This window comes from Malus domestica, chromosome 13 (assembly GCF_042453785.1).
Source record: "Malus domestica chromosome 13, GDT2T_hap1".
Classification (NCBI taxonomy): Eukaryota; Viridiplantae; Streptophyta; class Magnoliopsida; order Rosales; family Rosaceae; genus Malus; species Malus domestica.
The window spans coordinates 16,607,013-16,626,641 of record NC_091673.1 but is presented as its reverse complement, the minus strand read 5'-3'; the positions used below and the strand labels follow the sequence as shown (position 1 = coordinate 16,626,641).

The 19,629-nt window shown below is 37.9% G+C and overlaps 4 protein-coding genes across 5 annotated transcripts; 2 read left to right on the top strand and 2 right to left on the bottom strand.

The window, feature by feature from the left end:
- Window positions 1-6,658: 6,658 nt before the first annotated feature.
- On the top strand, window positions 6,659-9,595 carry LOC103453143 (proteasome subunit beta type-2-A). Its single transcript, XM_008392694.4, has 3 exons — window positions 6,659-6,942; window positions 7,040-7,163; window positions 8,981-9,595. The coding sequence occupies exons 1-3, from the start codon at window positions 6,785-6,787 to the stop codon at window positions 9,311-9,313; spliced, it is 615 nt and encodes a 204-aa protein (XP_008390916.1). The 5' UTR covers window positions 6,659-6,784; the 3' UTR covers window positions 9,314-9,595.
- Window positions 9,596-10,663: 1,068 nt separating this feature from the next.
- LOC103453144 (probable RNA helicase SDE3) lies at window positions 10,664-15,017 on the top strand. 2 transcript variants are annotated; one of them, XM_008392695.4, is made up of 5 exons: window positions 10,664-10,968; window positions 11,512-12,316; window positions 12,390-12,557; window positions 13,012-14,469; window positions 14,588-15,017. In XM_008392695.4, exons 2-5 carry the CDS (start codon window positions 11,525-11,527, stop codon window positions 14,783-14,785), a joined length of 2,616 nt encoding a protein of 871 aa, XP_008390917.1. In that variant the 5' UTR covers window positions 10,664-10,968; window positions 11,512-11,524; the 3' UTR covers window positions 14,786-15,017. The 2 variants fall into 2 exon arrangements, with proteins under 2 accessions (XP_008390917.1, XP_028946986.1); XM_029091153.2 differs by having other exon boundaries at window positions 10,740-10,968; window positions 11,495-12,316.
- Window positions 14,962-16,362, bottom strand: LOC103453145 (non-specific lipid transfer protein GPI-anchored 25). The gene is made up of 3 exons (XM_008392696.4): window positions 15,893-16,362; window positions 15,683-15,739; window positions 14,962-15,427 (listed from the first exon to the last, which is right to left on the bottom strand). The coding sequence occupies exons 1-3, from the start codon at window positions 16,242-16,244 to the stop codon at window positions 15,213-15,215; spliced, it is 624 nt and encodes a 207-aa protein (XP_008390918.1). The 5' UTR covers window positions 16,245-16,362; the 3' UTR covers window positions 14,962-15,212.
- Window positions 16,363-17,382: 1,020 nt separating this feature from the next.
- On the bottom strand, window positions 17,383-18,707 carry LOC103453146 (non-specific lipid transfer protein GPI-anchored 20). The gene is made up of 4 exons (XM_008392697.4): window positions 18,256-18,707; window positions 18,118-18,144; window positions 17,870-17,926; window positions 17,383-17,758 (listed from the first exon to the last, which is right to left on the bottom strand). The coding sequence occupies exons 1-4, from the start codon at window positions 18,590-18,592 to the stop codon at window positions 17,547-17,549; spliced, it is 633 nt and encodes a 210-aa protein (XP_008390919.1). The 5' UTR covers window positions 18,593-18,707; the 3' UTR covers window positions 17,383-17,546.
- Between the last annotated feature and the right edge of the window lie 922 nt (window positions 18,708-19,629).

Sequence of the window (19,629 nt, the reverse complement as noted above, 5' to 3'; positions counted from 1 at the left end):
ACGCTTTACACAATAGCAAAAAATAATCATGCATTATAGTATATGTTCGATTCTCATCGATTCTCCTTCTCTTATCCACTAATTATTTAATCCGATGATAATGTCATTCCACTTAAAAAATTGCAATTATCATTTCTCATAAGAATGCTACACATCCTAATGCGGTCTTTGACAAATAAAAATCAGTTTGAAAGAAAGAAAAGACAGTCTGGGCCCAACTTGTACATAAAGCCCCCTAATATTAACACAAAAAATAAAAAGTGTTGTAAATAGTGGGTATGTTTGCCCACATGTGTATAGTAATGTGTATAGTAAATACTCACATGCATATAGTAAGCCTTTCACTATGTTGCTTGTGATTTGCTTCTATAAAAGCACGTCTTATGGAACACAACAAAAGATTGGGAGATGAAAGTGAGAGACTCATGGGAGAGATAGGAAGGAAGAAAGGAAGAGAGAAAAGAGAGGAAGATGAGAGGAGATAATAGAGAGAGTTATCTTTGTACTCTTATTATTTCAGATTATAATGAAAGCACCACTGCTGTCCCGAGAACGTACTCTAGTCACACTGACTGTAGAGGAACCTTGTAAATTTTGTGTCTTATTTATTTATTCCACTGCACACATAGTTGATTTTACAACACGTTATCAACACGAGAAGCTCTTATGTCAGTGGAAAGCACAACACCACAAATCATGTTCACCTCTATTGCCTGGAATCTCACAGATAAGAAAATCTTTTCATTTCATCTTAAAATCTTTGTACTACTGATTTTCCTGAAGCAAATATATATATATATATATATATATATATATTGTTGTATGACTGTATATTATTCTTTGCGGAGCTCGGATTGAAATACGTTCTTCTTGAAAGTTGTTCGTCCGCTCAATATCTACAACATATCTAAATTTCAGAAAACTTTAACGGTGCGATCGTCGCAGATGTCTGAAATACCAAACCAGTTTCCAATTTCCGCAGAAAACTGGACAGTCACCTTATGAGTACCAAAACTCTATTTCGGTAGCTCAGATCGAAATTGTTTCTTCACAAACGTTGTTCGGTATCCTCTTATCCATATCGTACTAAAATTTGAACTAAATCTAACGGTTTGATCTTCTCATAAGTCACAGACATTCTTGACTCCAAAACTTATGGGAACTATTTCAACTTTTTCGAAACTCACCGGAGGAGGAACACCAATTGGAACTTATTGTTACTATAATTTCCTGAGTAACCAAAATGACTTCAGAACTGTGAAATAAAAATAAAAATAAAAGGAAACAAACAAAAGAAGTGGCAGACCAAGAAAAAGAAAAAGCAAAAGATGAGGACTTAATCATTGCATTTTCTGTTTTGGCATATTTATGTGCATGGTGTTGGTTTAAAGCCTATGTCACAAGTTCTATTTATTTAAGGCAATTTATTTACAGTTGATAGAATTATTACCCTTTACTTTAAAGTTTTGATATTTATGTGAACGGTGCTGAATCAAAGCCCTTGTCACAAGCTTTATTTACTTTAAAGCAATTTATTTATCATGGACGGTTTTACCGCCCACTGCTTTAAGTTTTGATTTATGTGAATGATGTTGGTTTAAAATCCTTTCACAAGTTCTATTTACTTTAAAGCAATTGATTTACTATTAATGGTGTTACCGCCTATTGCTTTAAGTTTTGATGGTACTGAATTAAAGCCCTTGTCACAAGCTTTATTCACTTAAATGCAATTTATTCATTATGGCTGGAATTACCGCCTATTGCTTTAATTTATTTACTATACTTATTTTTGTTACAATAAGTACATACTGGACCTGAAGTTCCTTGATCAGATTAGAACATGCAGTTTCTTGATCCTCAACATATAAAAATGATTGGACTTGAAGTTCCATCATGCAAAAAGATCGGGGCATGAAGTCCCTTGATCCTGAAGATCAGGACATGAAATTCCTTGATGAGTACCGTAAGTTTGAAGTGTCGTTGTGCCTCAACTTAATTGTAATAAAGGACATAAGAGTCTCAGTCCACAGACTATTTAATAAGGATCAGAAGTTCCTTATGTCCATACTCAAAATGGTTTAGCAGAAGCATTTATTAAACGGATGAAATTGATTACATGCGCTCTACTCATGAAAACGGAATTATTAGTTTTGACATGGAGACATGTCATTTTACATAATTCACTATTAAGTTTGGTTGAGACCAGTTACCAAACATCGATATTTCTCAGTATAACTCTTGTTTAGGCACTAGCCAAACATTATACATTTATGAATTTTTGGTTGTGTTATCTATGTGCCTATTGCACTGCCAGAACGTACTGAAATGAAGCATCATTGTCGATTGGGCATTTGATGTTAAACACTATCTATCATTCAATATTTAGAACCCTTGATTGGGGATATGTTTACTGCATGGTTTACGGACTGTCATTTTGATAAGATAATTTTCCCGCCGTTAAGGGGAGAAAATAACATTGTTCCAGAAGAACGATGAGAAAATATCATTCCAGAAGAATGATGAGAAAAGACCGTTCCAGAAGAACAAAGAGAATTTGTCTTATGATTCACGAAGCAATCAATGAGAAAATGAAGTAAGAATAATTGAGTGATGCAACGAAAGTGATGAAATCATATACACTTGCTGCAAATGTGCCTACAAGAATTGATGTCCCTGTTGGACAAAATTATGATGCAGTAAATGATTTATCTGTTGCACGCCTGAAGCATGGTAGACCCTTAGACTCAAAAGGTTCATTAATTCGAAATAAGAAGAATATTGCATTACTGAACTATTGCATTTCCGAAACATAACTATTGCATGCCAGGAACATAACAGTCGCTGCATGGATATACGTCCTAGAAAGGAAAATCCACGGACATGGGAATATTGATGTCTCATGCATGTAGCATGATAGACGTATAGGTTCCAATGACTCAACTCCCCAAAAGTGGAGATTAAAATCCAAGCTCTATAACGCTCAAAAGGAGGTTATGATCCACATTCTCTAAATTATGACTATCCTAGATGATATAACGTCATGCCCTTGAAGAGGCAATGGATATCCAAAGAAATGAAAAAATTTTATGCATGCGCATGCACATGAGAATATGGGATCACGGATTGATGATAACCAATAGTAATTTTGATTTTTACAAGTAGCTACTAAATTCATCAATGATATGTGTTAATATTAAGTCACGTCGACAAAAGGAAAATTATTGGCCAAAATGGAGAAAGGCAATTCCATTATAATTTTGTAAGAACGTGGAAAAATAGACCTATATATATTTGAATACAATACAAATAGCCAAAAGATGTTGAACTAAGGAGGTTACATATAGGCATTTGTAATACAGTGTAATACACTCACATGATATGACACAAGGTTACTAATTGAAACCTGAAATTATACTTTTGTAAACGAGTTCATATAAATGGAGAATTATATACGAAGGGTTGTGAGTCACCCACATTATATCTTCATAAGTAAATCCCTCAAGTATACATGGGAGCAAATTGCTCTGTATAAATTTCAAAGGAAAATGTGTCATGAAGTGTAGAAAATCCCTGAAGGATTCAAATTGCTTGAAGTAAACCCCCGAAGGGTAAATCATAAAATATGTACTCAATACCAATGAATGGTATAAATTGCCTTAGTGAGTACTATCATTATGATATTGTTGTAACATACTAAAATCTCTTGTAAAAGGTTGATGATATTAAATTAGAACTCTTGAAGAGTTGATGATATTAAATTGGAATTCCTGAAGAGTCTAGAAAAATTATAAAGTGTTAAAGGAAATATTGTCTCGAATTGCAAATCGAACAATCTGCCAACACGAATCTTATCCATGATGTTTATGATATTAAAAGAACCATATGAAGATTATGAGTTGAATACTCAAATGATGTAGACACTAAGAATAATCATTTATCTTCGTAAGGGTAAAGATAAATTAATATTTTGTCCAAAAGTACCACATCTTAGTGAAGTATGTGCTTTATTGTGTTTGGCACAATACATTGAATGAAATAAAGTTTATCTATTAATATCTTCAAGAAATTACAGATATGCACATACACATAAGTTAAAACAAACAAACATAATGGAGCCTTCACAAAGGTTGCTCATGTGAAATCTCAGTACTCGGAAGTACCCCAGAAGGGGAGGCACTGGAGATTGATCATGTGACACCCCATTACTTAGCAAAACACCAGAAGGGGAAGGCATCAGTTGCTTTCGAAATCTAGCAACGAACCTCTAGTGATCACTTTGAATCTAACTTTTGGATTCCTGCAGCTGGTCGAGCTTTCTTTTCATGCTCGTAGAGTAATTATTCGCAAGCACGTGTAACACTCTATTCTCGTGCTTAAGCCCTCTAATCTCTTGTTTAAGACTTGTCACCTCAGCCATCAATGATTCAACTTAGCGAGTTTGAGCAAGTAGGCGTTGGCCCATATTGGATGCAGAACCCACACATTGAACACTGAGAGCCAATGAGTCATGAACAGCCGACTCATCAGACCGTTTTGAAATGATCATGTTATCCTTTGGAGTGAGAAGATTCCTAGCTACCACAGTAGCAATTATGTTATTCTTCATCACAGAGTCCCCAACCGTAAGAGGATTATTAGAAGATAAGAAGGACGGGCACCATATATTATTCTGACGCTATTCGTCTGTATCACTCCTAAGACTCAAATCTAAGCAAATGTTAAATGGGCAAGTCATTTTCAGAAATGATGAAGAAAAAAAAGGTCAAATAAAATTTCAGAAGTGCAAAATGGAGGAATTTCTACATGCAGCAACTTTTTGAGCATACTCTTGAACACAATTGATGTCTTTATAAAAGAAGAGGCAACATAGCCATTTGTTTAGAGATCGAAAAGGCACCGCTCTCCGAATTTCAAAAGCCAGATTTTCCTTAATAAAGTTTGTTGGCATTTTTCAAACGCAATCTCAGCTTTTTTGGATATCGCGTGCAACTTTGTCAAAGATCTCTGACAAAGTTGAAAACGCGTAAATCTTACTGTTCTAATTACACCTCAGTTGCTGACAAGAGTAAAGGCACAGCACCACTACCTGCTATTGAGAAATCTCTATATATGTCGACCTCCGTTTTCCATAACAAGGCAGACCTGCAAGAATGTCCAACTCTTCCTCATCTCCGAGAATGCATCTTCAACAAAGCATCTCGAAATACTTAGTTTTCTTCCTCTCCGAGAATACTTCTTCAAACAAGTCACACCAGAACAAGATTATCTCATATATTCAAGGACGAGGGCAAGAGTAGTCATCTTCAACTGTTGTTGGAGCTGAGTCTCCAGTCACCAAAAAGTGATGAACCATTCAAATGCAAGGGTTTGTATTCCACTCTTGCATCAGGGGACAAATCCTACAAGAGAAGATGCCACACATGTAGGGGAAAACCAGGGAAAATACCACTTATGCAAGGGAACAAGTAAAGCAAGTGAAAATGATACATTGAAGCATATGGAGACAAGCGCAACAAACACGTGCTGATTCATCCTCGATAAAGCCGAAGATCATTTGCCATGTGAAGCTCCTCACGATACAACTTCATTTAAGATCAAGCTTCGAAGTTCCTTGAAGAAATCACAAGTTTGATTCAAGATCAAGTGTCCAACACCCTTGAATTAAATTTAGCTCCAGATAAAAGAAGTAAATTCAAACCTTTGAAGCAAGTCTAGCAGAAAGCCCTCCAACCCAATTCAAGAATAAGCATGTGGAAAGTTAACAACAAGTAAAGTACCTATTTTGGCAACTCTTTTTACTAAGAGACTAAAGCAAAATGATCAACGATCAGCCTAAATGATTTGAAATCAGGGGGAGATACTCATCAGAGGGAGCATCCAAAACAGATCAAGATCTTAACGAGTCAATTGAAAACTTATGTGGGCATCCAAGGATGAGTGTTGTAAATAGTGGGTATGTTTGCCCACATGTGTATAGTAATGTGTATAGTAAATACTCACATGCATATAGTAAGTCTTTCACTATGTTGCTTGTGATTTGCTTCTATAAAAGCAAGTCTTATGGAACACAACAAAAGATTCGACGATGAAAGTGAGAGACTCATAGGAGAGATAGGAAGGAAGAAAGGAAGAGAGAAAAGGGAGAAAGAGGAGAGAAGATAACAGAGAGAGTTAGGGATGATTTGGGAGTCAGGTGCTTAAAAAAAAAGCACCCATGAAAAAAAGTTATGAGGGTTTTAGGTGTTTGGTAAACTGAAAAAAATGGCTTATTTTGGAAGCTGCTGTGAGAATAAGCTGAAATCAAAGGAAAAAGCTAAAGTTGTTATTTGTAGCTTTGGAAAACTGGCTTTTTTTCAAAGCACACAGAGCTACAGTGCTCCTTTAATGAAAAGACCCACTGTTTTTTTTTTTTTTTTCAAAAGCACTTTTACAAAAAAGTTTACCAAACACTCTGCTGATTTTTTTCACAGCCGCTTATTCTTACAACAGCTTTTTTTCAAAGCACAGCAATACCAAACCAGCCCTTACTCTTATTATTTCATATTATAATGAAAGCATTACTGCTGTCCCGAAGACGTACTATAATCATACTCACTGTAAAGAAACCTCGTAAATTTTGTGTCTTATTTATTTATTCCACTTAACATACCTTCGATTTTACAACAAAAAGTAAATATAACTCCAATTTCGTAGCTCAGAGGGCACAGAACAACAGTGCGTCCCAGCTCCAAAGCAATCAAAATCCTAGAGATCGAACCTCCAAAACCCACCAGATCAACAAGCAATGGAGTCCATCTTCGGCTTGGTAGGCGATGGCTTTGCCGTCGTGGCGGCGGACACTTCAGCCGTGCATAGCATACTGGTGCACAAGTCCAACGAGGACAAGATCATGGTGCTCGACTCCCACAAGCTCGTCGCCGCCAGCGGCGAGCCCGGCGACAGGTTCAAAATCTTTTCTTTCTAGTTTTCGGTTTGATTGTCGATCACTGTGGTCTGGAATCTGATTGAATTTATTTTTGGAATATTTTGGGGAAATTAGGGTTCAGTTTACGGAGTACATACAGAAGAACGTGGCTTTGTACCAGTTCCGGAATGGGATTCCGTTGACCACCGCTGCTGCTGCCAATTTCACCCGCGGCGAGCTTGCCACCGCCTTGCGAAAGGTATGGGCTTTTTCTTGATACTTTAGATATAATTTGTGGTTTCATTGTTTGGTTGATTGAATTTTTGCCCAGCATTAGGGATCTGGTGTTAAGGTTAATAGTCTTATTATTGTGAGGGGTTTTCTCCTCTGCAAGTTTAGGGCTTTTGTTGAGGTTTAGTAATTGGGGTTTAGTTAGAATGAAGCAATGTCGAAATTAACTACATGAAGTGGGCTTCAAGCGGAAAAAAGATTAACAATGTGAGTCGGGTAAATACTTTATGTTGTGCACATTGTTTTGGTTTGAACAAATGCAGTTGTAATATTCTTTTGAGTAAGACTGTTTGGTTCTTGACCTTATACATTGACTAAATCTCTCAACGGTATGCTTTAATTGACAGCCCCATATGAGTTAATTTAGCGATTTAAAGTTGTATTGCAAAGTTAAGTGATCAGAGACTGAAAGATTGAATTAATAATCCGGTAGGGATGTATGCAGGTTCTGTAGATGCTAGTTATATGTCGTTTACAATCGTACTAAGGAAATCTAATTTTGATCTAAATTACGTGTATAACTTGCGTATAATGTTTCTACGAAATCCAAACTTCCAGAATGTATCTAAGAAACCAAATTTGAAAGTTAGTTAACTAGTCAAACATTTTAATAGAAATGAGGCCCCTTGGTAAGTTTCCTAGACACTTGCTTGAGCTTCAAAGTGTTTGTCTGAAAGTTTGCAAGCTAACTTATCAAACTCTTTTTATTTCAGTTTTCATTTTTATTGAAGTCTTTGTCTTATATGTTTATGCCACTGTAGTATAACATAATTTCTAACATAGCATGTGTTTAACATTGGATGCACAATTTTCAGCCCCATTTGTGCCCTTTGAGGCATTTATGGGCTTCCTTCTTGTGTGGTCTGATTAGATATTTCCAGATTTTGTTCTATCTTCAAACCAAAAACCTTTCACTCAAATATTCTGATAGCCTAAGTTTACTCTTCCCCAAATTTTGTTGATAGCCGCCTTTAGCTTAATCCCCATGGCACCTAAAATTATGGAGTAGTTGCTACCCTAAATTCCAGAATCAATAATAAAATTCTAGTGGCTTCTTTTCTTCAAGTCCAAACCTAGTAGTCTTCAGAGTATCCTACCAATCCTTCTTCCCATTTGTATTTATACATTAAACCTCGTTTTGAATTACTGCTTAAACGTATGAATTCAAACAATATGGCATCTACTAGAACACTATCTCATGGATGTTTGTACCTTTTTGTCAAATGCTTGGAATGTTGAGGGAAAATGTCGCAAGTCTCAAGTAATTATGTATGCTTCTCATTTTTGAGGCTGTTCCTAGGCAAAAGAATTGTTGAGGAAAAAGTGAATATGCTTAAATGGTATTCCTAAAATTTTATGTAGTCAACTTGTGTTCCTCATGCTGGCTTCACCAGTGTTATAGGCACTACCAGTTCACTTCTCATGGGTAGGGTTCAAAGTAACATGGCTCTAACCTGAAATAAGGGGGGTTGTGCTTAAAATCTCAAGGGGGATTATATTGTGCAATGATTTTCCTTTTGAGTTGCAAAATTTTTCTTTATTCGCTTTAAATTTTCATGTGCGAAAAACAAAAAACCATGTACAGTTAATTTGTTTTCTTGTTCACCAAGAAGAAAACTGCTGAGTCTAGAGGGATGTTTTTAACTTCAGAGAGAGTTCAGTTGTTACGAATGAGTGACAGATGCTGGGATTGTATCTAGCTTATTTATTTAGTAAATAGAGTTAAATAGTTGATACTTGATGTATAATTTTTTTCTTCTGGTTTTTAAAAATTTGATTTTGCAGAATCCGTACATGGTGAACATCTTGATGGCTGGTTTTGATAAGGAGGCGGGGGCATCCCTTTACTACATCGATTACATTGCCTCTCTTCACAAGGTTGAGAAGGGAGCCTTCGGATATGGGTCGTACTTTGCGCTCTCACTGATGGACAGGCACTACCACAGTGGCATGTCCGTGGAGGAAGCAATTGACTTGGTTGACAAGTGCATCATCGAGATCCGGTCAAGACTAGTGGTGGCTCCCCCAAACTTTGTGATCAAGATTGTTGACAAGGACGGGGCAAGGGAGTATGCATGGCGGGAGTCCATCAGAGATATCAACGCTGCTGCTGCATGATCGATCCTTTCAAAGTATCACCAGACTCGTGTTTTTGGTACTTTTAAGCGCTTGTTGGCTACATTTGACTATGCTCTAGTAAGTGAATTTGAAGGCCTTCCAGAACCCACCTAAAATGCTAACAGTAGCTCCCTTCTTGTTTGAACTTGTGGTATGAATGCTGCTGGAATACTTGTGTTTTGGAAGAAGCAAATGACTGGTTATTTGTTATGCAAGAAATCTGTTAACAACCATACTTGCATTTACCCTCATGTCAATGGAACCAACATTTATCGTTTGGAATTCTCAAATCCCTAAAACTAAATTTTCATAAATCTTTCGCGCAAACCCTCAAATTAGATTGAGACTCGCATGAAATAGGAATTCTAAGATGACGGCACACTTAAGTAAATAGCAATTGTTGTGTATGAAGTTTTCTATATGGTTATGTGTGGTTTGTGACACGGTCACTTTAACATATCCGTTTTATATTTTATGCAAGCAAAATTTGTATGAAAGCATCCTATAAAATTGAAAAAAAAACAAATTGATATTGTATTTAAGAGGAAATGAGTTGCTCATTGCTTTTATAGCAGAGGAGATATCGAATCCCGCGGGCCTCTGAGTCCACCCACAAAACTTGCATGAAAGTAGAACTAGATATTTGTATCGTCATGCGATTTGATTTGTACGACCTGAATTGGAAAAACATGAGTTTTGACAGGACAGGACGGGAAGCCGCCATTGGGCAGCAGTGGAATCCAATGACCATGATACTTAATAGTCCATAGGGGAAAGGGTCACAAAGTAACCATTTTAGTGATAATGGGGAAGCTTAAGAAGATTAATCCCAAAATGAAAATGCCACTTAAGTAATCACGAATCATTAGTGCAGGTTAATTTGTTTTGTTGTTTGTCACCAAAAACTACCTTCTTTGTTTTTTTTTTTATCGAGATTCGATGTAATTGATACATTGAATATATTATGCTTCAGCGTATTCAATATATCAAAAATTTGGCTATTAAATTTGATCAATAAATTCTCGATCAATAATCTAATAAAAAAAAAATTTAGCATATAGAAAATCTTCAAACGATAACGCGAAGGATTTAAATGAAATACACGCGATATTATCATCAAATAAGAGGTATTTCTCCAGACGGCAGTGCATTATTGAACAAGAAAGGGAATCCATCGTACTGAAATCAGTAGACAAAGTGGGTAATAAGTAATCATTGAAAACTAATGAAAATGATTTGAAAGGTTTGAAAATTTTGAATTTTAATGATAAGGACAAAATAAAAGGTAAAGTAAATAGTACCAGGATTGACTTTTTAGTATAAAAATATGATTTATCGTTAAAATAAACAGTACCAGAAGCTTTTAAAGTTCCTTTAGTAAACTTAACGAGGAAGTTTAAGAGGATTAGTACTTCGTTTTTTCCGTGACCATTCACTCTGTCACTCTCTCACTCTTCCGTGCACACTTGTTTCCAGGTTCCAACCATTTTTTCTCTTTTCTCGGTTCAAAATTGGATGGAACTGCATTGAACCCTTTTCCAGATTCTTCGTTTCTCTGTAAAAAAATCTAATCTTTTGGGTTGTTTTCGTTTGATCGGCGGTGGGTTCTGGGCAATCATCTCTCTCGTTGGCCGCCTCCTCATATCTCTTCACAGGTTCGTCTCTTAACCAAATTCCTCATCTTTTTTTCTTATTCTTTTTTAATCTTATTTTTAACGATTTCTGCCCGATTCTGCTTAATTTATGTCGAAATTTGGACTTTAATTCGCGTATGGGTTTTGGATATTGATGTCTGATTTGATTGATTTTGTTGGTAATTTGTATTCTGTGTTTTCCCTGATTGTTGTTGTGCTGGTTTTTGTTGGTGGAGCTTGTATGCCATTGTTCATTGTCCCCCGTTTTCCCCACTTTTTTGCTTCAATGTAGGTTTACTAACGGACGTTTGAGAACCATGTAGGTTATCTAACGGACGTTTGAGAACCATTTCGTTTTCAGTTTTTGTTTACACCTTTTTACCAAACAAGTTTTCAATGAAAACCAAAATCCGAATGCTACTTATGTGAATTTTCAAATTTTGGTTTTCGGTTCCCAATAAACTAAAAACAATTACTTTGTAGCGAATTGGAGTTGTGGTAGTTCTCATTTATCTACCTGTAATGTAGTTTCCTATTTGAAATTCAGTCTGTTGTTCTTGCTAGGCTGTGTTTGGTGATGGATTCAGTTGGTGATAAGTGGGATGATGAAGAACGCTCTGTAATTGGAGACAAGGGAGAAATCCGATACATAGATTTCGATCATGATAAATCGGTGCGTAATTACAATCCTAATGAAGAGGGTCCAATTATTGTTTCAGTTCCATTCCCTTTTGTGGATGGAAAGCAAGGTGGAAAGCCTCAATCAGTAGTTGTAGGAGAAACAGCTATGGATAAGATAACTCTGAAGAACACCACCACTGATCCAGTGGAGTGGGGTGTTACAATATATGCGTCGAATCCAGAGGACTCATTCAAGCTTTCTCTGATGGAACCTCCAACTGCCGACTCTGATTTGGAAACCATCCAAGCCTTCCTTGAGTGTACTTCCCTGGAGGACAGAGTGCTGCATCCAGGAGATACTCTGACTGTATGGCTATCGTGCAAGCCCAAGGAAATTGGAGTGCACACCTCAATTGTGCATTTTGATCTTGAGGCGGACGTGATTGAACGTGTTGTCTTTCTATTGGCAGAAGATAAGATATCCCAGTCTTTAGCCTCTATAAGGCCATACACAAGAGGCATTAAAAAGAAACCTCTTAATGTGGAATCTCATCATGGGTCTGTACGTCCGAGTAGAAAAACATATCGAATGTACAAAAATAGGCTTCCTCGATATGACATTCCAAAGGACATCAGAAGCTTGATTGAGAGTGGGCAGATTCCATCTGTTGTGACTGAAGGTCTTACAAGAGGGAACTATCAACATTTCTTCAAAAATTTACTCATCATGGAGGAAATAGCACTAGAGGTAAGCTCTTCATTTTGAAACAACGCTCTATGAAGTTGTTTGTGATTTGTGCTTAATTTTGTGATTGCTTCAGGAAAGCATGAGAAGTTATGATATGGAAGGCGTTCCTTTGAGGAAGAGGGGACAGCAATATTTGTCCCTTGAAGTGCCAGGGCTTGCTGAGAGAAGGCCTTCACTTGTTCAAGGGGATTATGTTTTTGCCAAGCTTGAGTATGAAGATGAGAGAAGCCTTCCATATAAGGTTGTTTCCTAAACCAAAAACTTATCTTCAAGACCAAACCTCCAATCCGTTACTAAATTCTATGATTGTTAATATTAGTATGATGAATTGCGTGGCTATTCAAATTAATTACGTAATCATCTATCTATTTGTAAATGCTTAGTTCTACCAAGGTACATTTAATAATTGTTTCATGTTCTTAAAGTTGTCATCTAGAGTGATTTTTGGCTAAACCAAATAATTGAAATGTTTAGCGTCTGGCAGAAGTTGGTCGTTCATGGCTATGTCCCAAACCAATTGGTGGGTTCATCCATGAAGAAAGAGAATTTCATCCATGCATATGCCTTCTGTTTCATAAGCTGTTGGCTAATTCATGTGTTTGGGATTTTTTAGTCGTTGGTAAAATGTTTCCGTGTTATTTTAATATCCAGAATATGTAACTTATCTTTCAAAATATTTAATTTGTTCTGTTCAGGGTCATATCTACCGTGTCGAGGCTGATGATGTTTACTTGAAGTTTGCCCCAGAATTTCATTCACATCATAGAGACGGTAACCTTTATAAGGTACAATTCACATATAATCGAATCAGCATGAGAAGGTTATATCAAGCTGTTGATGCTACAGAAGATTTAGATGTAGGGTTCCTTTTTCCATCTGAGTCCACTCAAAGAAGGATGATTAGAGCCATGCGAATGGTGCCTATATCGTGTACCCTTAATGAGGAGCAGAGGCGCTCAGTTGAGATGATCCTTGGCTGCAAAGGAGGGCCACCTTATGTAATTTACGGCCCTCCTGGAACAGGTAAGACTATGACATTAGTTGAAACAATCCTGCAACTCTACACAACCCGGAAGAGAGATCGAATCCTTGTTTGTGCTCCTTCAAATAGCGCAGCAGACCACATTCTGGAGAAACTGCTCAATGCAAATGCTGATGTCGTAGTTCAAGAGTTTGATATATTGAGGCTCAATGCATCTTCCCGCCCTTATGAAGATGTCAATCCCGACCTTATTGACTACTGCTTCTATGATGATGATGCCTTCACCTGTCCTGAACTCAATGCCCTCTTGAGATATCGGATCATCATATGCACCTATACAAGCGCCTCCTTGATTTATGCTGAAGGTGTCCGTCGAGGCTACTTCTCTCATATTATCTTGGACGAGGCAGGCCAAGCTTCAGAACCAGAGACCATGATCCCGATATCGAGTCTCTATAAACAGAATACAGTAGTTGTTCTTGCTGGTGACCCGATGCAATTAGGTCCAATCATAAACTCCAGAGAAGCAGAAACCTTTGGTTTAGGGAAATCATACTTAGAGAGGTTGTACGAATGTGATTTTTATAGAAATGGGGACAGAAATTATGTAACAAAGTTGGTTAAAAACTATCGATCTCACCCGGAAATTTTGCATCTCCCTAATGAGCTGTTCTATGGACGAGAGTTGATTGCTTGCAAGGATGACTCAGTTTCCTTCATGGCAAGGGTGGACCTTCTTCCTAACAAGGATTTCCCTGTTCTTTTCTTTGGTATCCAAGGCTGTGATGAGAGGGAAGGGTGTAATCCATCATGGTTTAATCGGACTGAGGCAAGCAAGGTAGTAGAGATCACTAAGCGGTTGACTGCACAAAGGAATTTGAGCGAGGAAGATATTGGGATCATAACACCTTATCGGCAGCAAGTGCTAAAACTGAAGAAAGCTTTCGAGAATGAGAGCATGCCTAATATCAAGATTGGAAGTGTGGAGCAATTCCAGGGACAGGAGAGGCAAGTTATTATAATATCAACTGTCCGATCAACAATCAAACACAATGAGTTTGACAAAACGTACTGCTTGGGATTTTTGAGCAACCCAAAAAGGTTTAATGTGGCTATTACTCGTGCTAAAGCTTTGCTAATTGTAATTGGTAACCCGCACATCATCACCAAGGTATGTTCCTTTGTCTTACAGCAGGTTACATGACATTATCTTCCTACCGGTGTGTGTGTGTGTGTGTGTGCAATCCTAGGATTGTTTTCTTATGATTTCAGTTGATTGGTTTTGGCAGGACCGGAACTGGAACAAGCTGCTTTGGCGTTGTGCTGACAACTCATCCTATCAGGGTTGTAGTCCCCCTGAGAGACAGGAAGATGATGAAGATACATCTTTCTCTATAGATGATGGGCAGCCGGAAGAATTCTTGCAAACAGAAGTCCCCCAGCCTGCTGGGGTTGGTGAAGCTGAATGGTCTGATTGGAACATATAAATTGGAGCAGAAGTTTATTTTCTTCATATACTATGAATTCATGGATGCTCGCCAGAACTATAATTTCCTTTTAACTTTTTTATTTTATTTTACGTGCCATTAATCTACGGCACTATTCCAGCGTGTCTTGTGATGCCAGTTTCAAGTAGGACTGCATTTAGTTCGTTGTGTTTGTGTGAAAGACAAAAGTTTATTTTATAAGTTATGCAGATGAAACGTACATGTTAGTGAATTTCATTACATTTCATTGCTCAACTATCACAGGTTGTCATCTCAAAATTAGGCAGAAATTTATATGTGAATGTACATTTTTCGTGAATGCCAATGTGACAGGGTAACTACACAAGCTTTCCTGATGAAGTCAGTATGCGAAAGGCCGAAAGGGCGGTGGAATTTTCATCTAGAATCTCAATGAATGTAGGAAGCGTCAGATGAACATGGAAACAAGGAAACTCAGTAGTGCAGGTAGAAACCAAGCGTTCCTTTTGTGAATTTGCTTCACTGCTGCAGAAACCCTTGCCGGATATACCACTGAGCTTGGTGGAGTCGGCGATCTGTTTCCCGGTGGAATGCTTGTAGTGTTTGCTGATTCTGGTGCTAAGCTCATGAGAGGAGATGAAGCATTGTCAACAGACTCAGAACCTGCAAAATAATAATAAGAATGGGTTTTTTTAGGGTTTTTACAAAATCAAAGGTTTCTGCATTGCATTTTAGAAGTGAAATTAGAAAAGTGGCAAATGGGGTTTTTAGGGTTTTTCTTAATTAGCCAAGATTAACCTGTAGCATCCCTCTTGAATCTCAATGCACTTCAAAGACAATTAATAATATTATTAAATAATAAATACATTTTTGAAGGTAAAAATCCAAGAAAATCATGGAGTAATTGAGACTAATTACCAGGAGGAGAAACTTCTGAAATTGTTGAGCTGCGGAGAGGAGGGAGTTCTGGCGATCCTGTTGCAGTTAAGCCATACGATCAGAATTTTCAGAACAAAATTTTTTAAAAGTTCGCATTCATGGCGTCAAGATGTTAAAAGATTGGGAATTTATGAATCGGTATAAAACCCTAAATTGGGCAGAAGAAAATGTTCAAGAAAATTCAAGAACCTGAGCAGAGCGATTCCAAAGATTGTGCACTGCTTGTGTTTGTGGAAATATCTCTGAGAGGGCAAGTGGAAGACAGAGACAGAACGCGACTCCGGTTCAACGGAAACCCGAGCATGGGAGGATCCTGGACCAGGTAGCAGAGGCAAAGAGCGCCGCCGGACTCCATCGACAGCGAGAACGCGTCACAGCACTTGGGTGGGGGCGAGTCGGAGAGGTTGTTCGGCGGAGAGGACACGTACGGCAGGCACGGAGAGAATCTCACGAGCTGGTCAGCGCAACTAGGTAGCGGCGGCGGTGGTTCTGCTGCTTCAGCCCCGAGAATGGCGAGCGTCAAGGCTAGGAGGATGGCCATGAGGGGCGGAGGAGCGGTGGTAGTGGTGATCTCATGCTCGAGGGTTTGAGAGAGAAATGGCGGGAAACAGAGAAATTTTGATAATTCCAGATGTGCCCTTTGCCGGTTTGCAGTTAATAACGAAGAGAATGTGAATTATAACTGCCCAAGCTTGCCTTGTGGAGGCAGTTACAATTTGCTTCTAACAAATTGTGTAGGCAAACTACTCCAATTTACTAGAAGGAATCAACTTCAAGGACACACTTGGCCAATTGACAGTAACGCGACCCTTTTTTTCGATTTTTTTGTTTCACTTTAGAAATGTTGCTTTTTGATGCATTTGTTAGTTTACAGCATTCCAAGCGTTTTGGTAACAAAACTATGTAGTGAAATTTAACCGTCTTAATTCCCTGGCGACCACACCAAAATGCAGGCTAAAGTTGAAAAGCCATTTTATTAATTGGTTTGCAGTACAGTTTCATATAGGATCGATTAGTCTGCTATCTTTTGTGTCACGCACTTGCTTGTATAGTAACAGATTCATATTGTGACAGGCAGAACGAAATGAGTTGAAACGTATCACGCCTTTCATCTTTGTATCGTAAAAAAATCATGCTATTTGGCCTGCACGGTGGGTTGATAAAATACAACCCTGTCACATGGATTGTGAGGAGTATTATTCATGAATTCTCAACTACAGAGGAGGATTTTAATTTGTGACTTGAGCCACATGCTAAGCTCAAACATTGTGTGAATGAGATGATGAGTCTGTTCTTCCTCAGCTTTTATATAAATGTTTGCAAATTCTCAAATTTGCAGATAACCACGTCATATGGTTACAAATTCGAATTACGAATCCAAATATCTACTCAAAGTCGACAGATAGAAACCAAAATCCTTTTTCATTACGGACAAGCGATGACCTTACGAGTCATTTCATCAAACGCTTCACTCCTTCCTCCACGCAAAACTTCAAGAATTTCAGAATCAATTGCATCTCTGCGCAAAATTGAGTGTTTGACCCCAACATTCTTGCATCCAGGGTGGAGTGAGTAGTGAAGTGATCGATGCAACGTCTCACGAAGAAAGAAAATTGTGTCAGCCATTCGTATGAGTCTTGAAGTAATTTACTGAAACTGAATTTGTGAGAGGTCCCAAATTAAAATGAAACAAATATTTAATTTCACTGGTTCTATCAATAACCACCTAAATATGGCTTACAATGATCTGAAGTAATGAAATACAATAATCACACTCAATTATAAATAATATTTCTCAAACAATGTACGACAAATGTGTAGAGGCAAAACATATACAATCAGCCTAGAAAAACTTCATAGCTAGAATGCCGGATGCCAATAGCAGAAGGGAAGGCGAGTAAGAGGGTGTAGCAGCCGATGGAGTCACAACCGGGCGGCTCCCAGGAGTTGCGTTTGGAGCTCCAGAACCCCCTGTTGTGGATGGCGGAGTTAAATCTGGTGTGTTGTCGGATTCTGGTGACTCAGCAGATGAGGTGGGTGCTGGGACAGAGGAAGCTGCTCAACAGAAAACATGTTATGAGGCAATCAATATCAAGAACCATTGCCATTTCGAGCGCTTTTAGCATTAAACAGCTTCGATGAAAATGTACTAATTTAAGAAATTACCTGTAGGAGCAGATGGTGAAGCTCCAGGAGAAAGAGTTGGCGACAGGGATCTAGGACCTGCCAAATTCAATTAGACAGCATTAGTTCACCAACAACCATACAGTATAAGAAAATGTTCACTCATCAGACAGTCCGACATGTTATGATATTAGATTGTCAATATCAATTATTATCGTAATATAACATATTTAACTGATTGACAAGGGAACATTAACCTAAAATTACAATACTTCAGATTAAAATGGTACCTGGAGCACGAATAGGTGCACCAGCGGCTGCACATTGATCATATGTTCATGTTAGTAATCATATCATAAAGTACACATAATTAATCATGTTTATAATACTGAAAAACCATGTCAAAATTACAAAAGTTTTAAATCAACCTGGGCATTGGAGAGGGACGCCAGGGAGGTTGCAGGCACGAGGAAGAGAGATGGCTAGAGTCCGGTTGATTGGCAACTGGAAGGGAACGCTTCCATTCACAAGGAGGCACCAACAGTCCCTGCTAGTACTTGTGATGGATTTTAGCGAATTGCAGCAGGCTGCGGTTGGTAATGTACCATTGGCGCTGCTATTAGTGGGAAAACTCATGCAAGAGGAAAAGCTAGCAATCGTGTTGGCAGTACATGGGGAACCAACTTGCGCGGAGGCTGGCAGAGCCAGGACCAGGGCCACTGCCATTGCCATAACTAGACGGGGAAACGGCACAAAAATCTCCATAGTTTCTGAATAATTTGGTGGAACTTGGAAGGAAATTTGTGGTTTTTAGGAGTTGGAAATGCGTAAAAGTTTATGATGAATTGTGAGGTGTTTGAGTTGTGTTCGGAAGTGAGAAGGGTGAGAGAATTTATACATGAAGGGAGGCGGAGGGAAGAAGAACAGGTGAATTTTCTGAGTAGGTTTTTGGAGATCAACTACCTTAACGAACTCATGTGGAAAACAATAGGGTGTTTTGTTAGCGGTGGGGTTAGCATTACATGCCATATTTATGCAGCATCTTTTGACTTGCATTTTCGCTGAGACTTTGGTGAGTAAGAAACGTCCAACTCTGGTTTTTATTATGCGGCTTCATATGGTTGGTTCATAGCTCAAATCGATGTCATTTGTTTTAAGGTTGAAATAAAATCATACTACTAGGAACATAAAAAGTGAAAATGTAACCAAAATGAAGAGGCACTAAGTGAAAAAAAGTGTGAGGATATAGTTAGCAAGATTTTATGTACTTTGGATCCATCCAAAACAGTCATTCTAAACCTCGCAACCGTGGAGAAATTCTTCTGTGTAATCAGTTGTTTATTAATATATGTCCAAGATTTTATCTTAATTTCAATCATTGCTATCAATCTTCTCTAAAACGAGGAACCCTAAATTGAGAACCAAAACTTAATCGATAATCTACTTGTACACAGTTAGGAATTAGCAAAAGAAACCAACAGGATCCTCTCCGGATCCTTTTTGGTGAGGATCCTAAGAATCCGTGAAGTTTTTGTCAAGTATTATTTGTGTTTAATTTTAAATAAAATTATTTAAAATAATTTACAATCGCATGATATACGATGAATAAACACGATACATGGATTCTCTAGATCCTCACAAAGAGGATCCGACAAGGATCCACATTCCAAAAGAAATACCCTATGAACATGTTGCTATTTCGTTGAGCAGCTTTTTAACTTTTCATGAAAAGAGAAGAATCCTTTAATTCTAGAAAATGAAAAGAAAAAAAAAACAATTCGCTTCAATTTTTTTTTTCGTTA